Genomic DNA, 8,070 nt, shown 5'->3' on the forward strand with positions numbered 1-8,070 from the left:
TATTATAATTCTATCTTTAATATAAATGTACTAACTAAAAGTACGAAGTCAGACCTTCTGCTAAAATCCATCCATCAATGATACTGAAGATAACAAACAGTCTTTTTCTGAGTACAGTTTCAAGCAGCCACATTCCATTGCTCTTTTAGTAAAGAATCAAGGGGCACCTGGGTGGCTCAGTTGGTTAGGCATCCGACTTTGGCTCAGGTCATGAGCTTACAGTTTGTGGGTTTGAGCCCTGCATCAGGTTCTGTGCTGACAGCCTAGAGCCTGAAGCCTGCTTCTGATTCTGCATCTTCCCCTTCCTTGCCCCTTCTCTGCTTGCACTCTGTTTCTCTCTCTCTCTCTCAAAAATAAACATTAAAAAAGAAAATAAAGACTCATTATCCAGTTAGAGTTAGATACAGAAGTTGGTTCCTGAAAACTATTCACATTAACATCAAACAGAATCCATAGCTTGCTCAAAAAGGCCTAACTCTTCCCAAGTCCCATGAACTTGCTCTCTTACCTGAGGGTCTCATGTAATTCTCTACCCATTTCTGTATTCCCTCTCTCCATCCTTACCACGCCCTGTCCCCACCAAGATACACTCGTACTACCACTCTCATTCACTTGCCTTTACTCATTTTTCAGATTTCAGTTTACACAGCTCTAGGAAAGCTGCCCTGAATTCCCTCAAACTTGGTCAAGTTGTATATTCTCCCATCATACTGTGAACTTGCTCTATCATGGTATTATCACTTAGCCACTCTGTAAGAGAAACTTTCTGTTTACATTCTCTATCTCTACCAGTAGGCAGGAACCAAAATGTTCATATTTCCCAATATCCTTCCCTACCTATAAGCATTCCAGTGCATAGTAGTTTCTAGTAGAATATGTACTAAAAACATGCTTAATAATCAATAATTACTGAGCAATAATCTGGTCTGCTCAGAAGACATGACTTGCGGTGCTCTCAAACCAGAACACGGCTAAAGTGACTGTTCCTCAGCATGTACAAAATGCCCCAGAGCCACATAAAACAACTCAGATTACCTTTCACTCATTCATTCATGTTAGACACATAAGGATACAGAGAAAACAAGTGACAAATGTTCCCAGTCAAACCTATTGGGTCTAGTTAAATGAGCCATTGCTACAGAGCAGAGAGGGCATTGTGACAGAGGTGGACACATTGCACTCCAAAAGCCTGAGAGATACCTCACTAGTCTGTGGGAGAGGGCAGGGAAACATCAGGTAAAATACCTAATGGAATCGTCCCAAGTGCAATGTTTATGTTGGGCTGCATGTATTTATTCAATAAATGTTTGGGCGGGGTGGGGGGGGGGGTCACCTACTGTGTCTGCCACTATTCTAGACATTAGAGATACAGCATCAAACAAAATAAAGTCTCTAACCTCCTGGAGGTTACATTCAAACCGAGAGACAGACAACACACAAAATACAGATGACACATGGGAGTAAACAGTTGTATAAATAAATAAATAAAACAAGGAATGGGAACTAGAAAGGAAGATGGGAGGATGCTACTTTATACAAGGCATTAAGTTGGGAAAGAGGAAAGCCCTCACTGGTAAGGTCACATTTTAGAAATCTGAAAAAAGTAGTGTGAAGATTCCTGTGAAGAGTGGTTGATGCATACAAAGCAGCAAGCCCAAATCTTCAAAGCAGGACAGCATGTGTGACAAACAGCAAGAAGGCCAGCAGGGCTAGGAGAGAATGGGAAAGGGAGAGAAAAGATAAGGTCAGAGAGGTAGCTGCCAGATCACGTAAAATAGAAGCCCTTGAAGGCAGGACCACTCCCAGCCCATGCGGCACCTTTGTGCAGGTTAGAAAAAGATGCCACTTTCACTAGGCAGACTTGGCAAGAGGAACAATGAGCTGGATCATGGCCTTGTGGTTCCAGGGCTGGAGCAACAACCTCACTTATAGGAATTTATTCTTAACTCTGAATGAGATGGGAAGCCACTGGAGGGCTGTGAGCAGAAGAGTGACATCTGACATACATACATTTCCTGCTGCTCTGTGAAGACAAGGGTCAAAGCTGGAAGCACTGTTAGGAGGCTATGCAATGATCTGGGCAAAAGATAAGGGTGGCGTGAATCGGGGTGGTAACAGTAGAGGTGGTGAGAAGTGTTCTGTACATTGAAAATAAAGCCAAGAAGATTCACTGTGCATATGAGGGTAGGGGGATATGAGAGAACAATCGAGGATGACCATAAAGTTTTCAGCCTTAGTGATGATAAGATAGGAATTTATCAGTCCTGTGCATACAAATGGTATTTAAAAGTTATGAGACAGAATGAAATGACCCGGGAAATGTCAACAAAGCAGAAGTCCAAGGACTGGGCCTTGGAAGCACTCCAAAGTTTAGAGGTCTGGTAGATCAAGAGGAAGCAACAAAAAAGCCTGGAAAAGACCGTCAAGGGAAGGAGAAGTGAGAGACGTACCCTGGAAGTCAGGGGGAAAAGCATTTCAAAGAGGGAGGGAGTAATCAACTGTGTCAAATGTTGATTTGATCAAATAAGATTAAATGACCAGTGAATTTAGCAACATGGGGGTGATTAGTGACCACAAGAGCTATTCCATTGCTTGGTAGAGACAGAAGCTTGATAGTAGATTCATTTAATGGAAGGGGAAAACTGGAGACAATGAGCATAGAAAACTCTTTGAAGGTCTTTTGTTGTAAAGATGGGGACTAGCTGGCAGAATATGAGACGAAGAATGTTCTAAGAAAAAGAAATGGATTTTTTAGAAGTGCCAAAGCATGAGAAAGCATAAGTTAGGTACCTCAATTAGCTCAGTCATTAAAGCGTAAAGTATGTAATGGGTGTGATAGATTAGGCTATAAGGAAGGCAGAGTCTGAATATCATATTGAAGAATTTGGATTTTATCCTTGAAGGTGAAGTAGAATATGACATAATTACCTTTACTTTTTAGAATGTTTTGGAGGCAAAAGTGAGGGTCGGTTAGAAAAGGAGAAAGACTGAAGGCAGGTTAGAAGTTAGATTGACTCGGGGCACCTGGGTGGCTCAGTCAGTTGGGTGTCCGACTGCGGCTCAGGTCATTATCTCATGGTTCGTGGGTGTGAGCCCCAACTTGGGCTCTGTGCTGACAGCTCAGCTCAGAACCTGGAAGCTGCTTCAGACTTTGTGTCTCCCTCTCTCTCTGCCCCTCCCCCACTCATGCACGCTCTCTCTCGCTCTCTCTCAAAAATAAGTAACCATTACAAAATTAAAAAAAGAAAAAAGAAGTTAGATTAACTTTTCCAGGAGAATAATAAGGACGGCCTGAATTTGAGGTTGAGGATGGAGATGCAGAGAGGCATGGAAAGATAAAAAGAGAAGGCATTAGGGAAGGTACATTAACAAAGGATTCCGTGGTTCGCACAGTGAAGAAAGGCCAGAGGAAGGTGTAACTTGCTTCTCATTGGTCCGCGGAACTAGGAGAGAACCCTACACATACTCCAAAATCTTCCTCTTGGTACCTTCACAAACGAAATGTCCCCACCTGGAAATTCTACAACTAAATAATCATTCTGCAGGTTCTTTCCCACATGACTTCATTTGAAAAGTTGAAAACTCCTGAGATTTTCAACATGTTAAACTGTTTCTCACTTAGGAGTCCTACACCTACACAATGCCCAGAACCTTACTCAAACTAGAACAGATTTGGGGATTGAAGACGAGGAAGCGCTACAGGACAGAAAAAGATAAACCCAAGGGTTTTAAGATACTACCTATCTTTCGGTCTGCCTGGAGCTGGCCACAGGAATTCCCTTCTCCTGGAGGCCAAATCATCTGATGGCTGGTCGCTTATCCTCCGCCCCTCACTACCTCTATATGTAAGTGAACGGTACCTTCGTTCCCCGATCCCTTCTTCTCCCGACTCTTAACCTTTCCTCCTAGTCATTTCCGACCCGTTTCCACCTTCCCCGAAACCATTACTCCCCCTGGGCCTTGCTCCCTTCTCACCTTAATCCCTTTCTCCAAACACTGACTCCAGCGCTTGGAGACAGTAACTAGGGAACCGGGGGTGTGGAGCTGCATCTTGGGACAAGTAGTGCAAACTAAAAGAAATCAGTATAAAACTACAATTCCCAGAAGACACTTCCTTTTCCTCCCCTTTCCTCAATGAGGCCCCCTCAACCCCACCCCCTTTTAAAGACCCTACTAGCCTGGTGGCTTGTATGGCAAAAGCCTTTTAAAGCCATTGTTATTTGTTTAAATCTACTATTTCGACAGCATTCTGAGGGTTAAAGTGAGAAATAAGTTCATGGTAGAGAGGAGAAATGAGGTTCGCGCCCTAGTCTGGCATGTTGTTAGACAGCCGCCGTGACAGCAGTACGGCATTTGGTGTGGCCACCTACGAGGTGGGGCCTCTGGCGGGGGCGCCGGGAAACCCCGTGGGCCGGCGCGTAGCTTTCCTTTCCGATCCGCCATCTGCGGTGAGTGTGTGCTCCTGGGCCTCTCTCCGCCCAGCGGCCTACCGGGCGCTCTCTTCTGTTTCCCCAGGTTTGACTTCTCTCTTTTTTCTTTTCTTTTTTTTTTTTTTGGCTCAACCTCAGGTGGAACCGCCGCCAAGATGCAGATTTTCGTGAAGACCCTTACGGGGAAGACTATCACTCTTGAGGTATGGCCATGTGGCGTGAGGAAGTCAAGGCCTGAATGTGGGCCTGAAGTGGAGTTAGGGATGCGTGCCGCTTTCTGTAGCAGAATGTTTAGAAGTCTGGGTTCAGAAGACTGGCTCTGAGTTGAGGCTTTGCTGAGTAGGGGCCTAGGGCTGTCTTTAGATAACTGAAGAGTGGGCACTCCCCTCTCCAGTGGTTCTGGCCAGGTAGTCAAAGTCGGGCTCCTGCGGAGGGGAAGGAGGCGCTCCCACGGGTGGGGGCGAACACGTGTGGCCCAGCCGCCGCCGCCCGCCTGCCCTGGGCTCAGGAAGTGTGCACGCCAGCAGCGGACCTGGCAGGGCTTGCTTGCACCCTGGATAAGTGGTCAGCTCTGTTGGGTAGGCTTCCGCCCTCCACCAGCTTGGTTTGGGGGTAACTTTAAAGTTGAACTGGGTAAGTGGTCTGGGTGGTTCAGTCGCTTAAGCTTCCGGCATGGGGCTCTTTGCTGACTGCTCAGCCTGCAGCCTGCTTTGGACTCAGTGTCTCCCTCTAGCTCTCTGCCCCTCCCCCGCTCGATCGCGCTCTCTTTTCTAAAAATAAACATTAAAAAAATTAAATTGGGCATTTATTTTAGTTTCTTAATATTATCAATATATTTCCATTTTAAAATTCCTAGGTCGAACCTTCAGATACAATAGAAAATGTGAAGGCCAAGATTCAGGATAAGGAAGGCAAGTAATACTGTCCACGTCAGAGAAATTAACCTGTACTGGTGCCGGTCTACTTACTAGACATACCTGCTGTGGGTGGGATGGAAAGAGGTCGAAATGACAAAGTCAAATGCTTTTGAAATAATATTATGAGCATGGAGCCAAAAAGGGGTGCACTTCACATGTGTGAATTTGGGCGAGCTATTTAATTCTCTACATGCATTTCTTTAGCTGTAAAATGAAGATACTACTATTAACACGTATGGTCATTAGGATTAAATGAGTTAATTTATACAACCATTTAAAACCATGCCTAGCTTATAGTGACTGCTATTAGTACCCTTTATTTGATTAAGGATTATTTATAAATCTTAAGCAGATATGCTTCTTCTGATGTGACTGACTGTTTTATTAGGAATTCCTCCTGATCAGCAGAGATTGATCTTTGCTGGCAAGCAACTGGAAGATGGACGTACTTTGTCTGACTACAACATTCAAAAGGTCTGTTTGGAGGACAGAGCAGTCCTTTAAATATAAATCTTATTTTGTAAGTTTTGACCACACATAAGTGGGGGCAAATAGCATTAGATTAGCAGTAGGTTCTTAGTGACCCCTGCGTTAACATTTCACAAGCACTGTTATAGTTTCTCACATTCTGGATTTTGTGGATTGCATTCCTGGTGTGATACAATGTGTTCTTTGATCTCCCTATAAACAAGTAGTTAATATTCCCTCCACAACTTCCTGTTCTCTGGTATTGTGTACTTCTTAGCCATCCAGTTAGAAGATGCATGATGCTAGTTAATGTGAACATTAATCATTTTAAAGCCTGTTTCATACTCTTTCATTAATAGGAGTCCACTCTTCATCTTGTGTTGAGACTTCGTGGTGGTGCTAAGAAAAGGAAGAAGAAGTCTTACACGACTCCCAAGAAGAATAAGCATAAGAGAAAGAAGGTTAAATTGGCCGTCCTGAAATACTATAAGGTGAGCCAAGTTAGAATAAGTTTCTATCTGTAGATTAATAAATTTTGTTTGCACCTCTGGTTTCAAACTCTTTCAAGTTTTATTTAAATTCTAATTAATTAACTTGTAATATTGGTTTCAGGAATAGGATTTGGTGATTCATCACTTACATATAACACCCAGTGTTGATCATAAACAAGTACCCTCCTTAATGCCCATCACCCATTTAGCCCATCTCCCACCCGTGTCCCTCCATCAATCCTTTTGGTTCACTATAGTTACGGTTTGCTTCCCTCCCCCCCGCCACCCCCACCCCCAACATGTTCATCTGTTTTGTGGTATCAAACTCTTTAAAAGCTTTGTTCCTGTTTGGTGTTTGAACAAGCTTCATATGATGGGCTTCACTTTAAGCTGCTTGTTCCAAATTAAAGTTCTGATTTTGAAGTCAGATCTGGGTTTAGGTCTTAGATCTGTCCACCACTTGCAAGACTGAACTGTACTGAGTGTGTGAACTTTAATGAGGTTGAATATTTTGAGTCCCTTAACTTAGACATCAGAATACATTGTAAAATTACCTTAACAGCAGGTTTGTACTTTTTAGGTGGATGAGAATGGCAAAATCAGTCGCCTTCGTCGGGAGTGCCCTTCAGATGAATGTGGTGCTGGAGTTTTTATGGCTAGCCACTTTGACAGACATTATTGTGGCAAATGTTGTCTGACCTACTGCTTCAACAAACCCGAAGACAAGTAACTGTATATGGGTTAATAAAAGACATGAACTAACATTCAATTGTTGAAATTCTTTAGGCGCTTAAAGAGTGGTTTTTATGTATCAAATTGAAGATCACACCATTTTCTTTGATAAACTACATATACTTTGGCAGAATTAGGTTGTATTTAATATCAACTGTCTAGATACAAGCCAGTTTGTATTTCTGTTAATTTTTAACATCGGCACTGTTAACATTTGGACCAGATAAATTTTTGTTGTGGGGGTTGTGCATCATAGGCCTCTCTCTACCCACCTGATGCCAGTAGCACACCGTTTCCACCAAGTGTATCCAAACACTGCCAAATGATCCTGGGATGGTAGAGCGGAGGCTGTCCATTCCCCCCACCCCCCCCGACTTGAGAAACTCTGGTATGAATGGGTGTTACACCTTGCGTTAAAAAGAGACTACAACATATTTGTTTCATATATAAGAAATATAAAGGCTAAGTTATCCTGAGTCCCTGGGTGGTTTGGCTGGTATATTTGCAGTGTACAGTACATGGGAACATTCTTACTGAATGTTGAGTGTGAAATCTTAGAACTTTAAACTGTTTGTTCACTAGTACTGTTAATGTTGAGAAAGTTTTAAGCAGTATTTGGCACTATATTTTGCCCATGAGCTAAATTGAGGGAGTTTTGCTTGTTTTGATACCACTCAACAAAAACATGCAACGGACTTACTACATTCAATGGCACTGATAATGAACAATTCCCTTTTACCATGTCATACCATTCTTAACAGGATTTCTACTTGGAGGCATCCTTAAATAACGTTTCCTATCTCTGTAGCATTTTGACAAGTTATCCATGTTAACACCTGGTATAGCTACTTGGGTATTTTTTGGCCAGAAGTGAATTCTTCCCTTCACTAAAGCATAACTAGTCGTTCTATAATAAAGCAAGATACTTGTTTTTAAATTTATTTTTTAAAATAATCTCTGCACCCAACATAGGGTTCAAACTTCAGACCCTGAGATCAAGAGTCACAAACTCTACCCACTGAGCCAGCCAGG

The 8,070-nt window shown here is 42.9% G+C and overlaps 2 protein-coding genes across 8 annotated transcripts in view; one reads left to right on the forward strand and one right to left on the reverse strand.

Moving 5' to 3' along the window:
- Positions 1-4,122, reverse strand: part of CLHC1 (clathrin heavy chain linker domain containing 1) — a 51,030-nt gene extending 46,908 nt beyond the window's left edge. For 4 of the 7 annotated variants that reach the window (XM_053200613.1, XM_053200615.1, XM_053200614.1 and 1 more), the window contains exon 1: positions 3,976-4,122. The gene's annotated coding sequence lies outside the window, so the exon portion shown is untranslated. The other 3 variants (XM_053200611.1, XM_053200609.1, XM_015074223.3) reach the window with 3 other exon arrangements.
- Positions 4,123-4,392: 270 nt separating this feature from the next.
- On the forward strand, positions 4,393-7,070 carry RPS27A (ribosomal protein S27a). The gene is made up of 6 exons (XM_015074221.3): positions 4,393-4,448; positions 4,569-4,633; positions 5,287-5,341; positions 5,736-5,821; positions 6,175-6,306; positions 6,887-7,070. Exons 2-6 carry the CDS (start codon positions 4,586-4,588, stop codon positions 7,034-7,036), a joined length of 471 nt encoding a protein of 156 aa, XP_014929707.1. The 5' UTR covers positions 4,393-4,448; positions 4,569-4,585; the 3' UTR covers positions 7,037-7,070.
- Positions 7,071-8,070: the final 1,000 nt, after the last annotated feature.

This window comes from Acinonyx jubatus, chromosome A3 (genome assembly GCF_027475565.1).
Source record: "Acinonyx jubatus isolate Ajub_Pintada_27869175 chromosome A3, VMU_Ajub_asm_v1.0, whole genome shotgun sequence".
Taxonomy (NCBI): domain Eukaryota; kingdom Metazoa; phylum Chordata; class Mammalia; order Carnivora; family Felidae; genus Acinonyx; species Acinonyx jubatus.

Excerpts from the sequence above, each read along its gene's own strand:
- RPS27A (XM_015074221.3), top strand. The coding sequence starts at position 4,586 with ATGCAGATTTTCGTGAAGACCCTTACGGGGAAGACTATCACTCTTGAG. Across the intron at positions 4,634-5,286 it reads GGAAGACTATCACTCTTGAG|GTCGAACCTTCAGATACAAT; the intron begins GTATGGCCATGT and ends TAAAATTCCTAG. Across the intron at positions 5,822-6,174 it reads CTGACTACAACATTCAAAAG|GAGTCCACTCTTCATCTTGT; the intron begins GTCTGTTTGGAG and ends TTTCATTAATAG.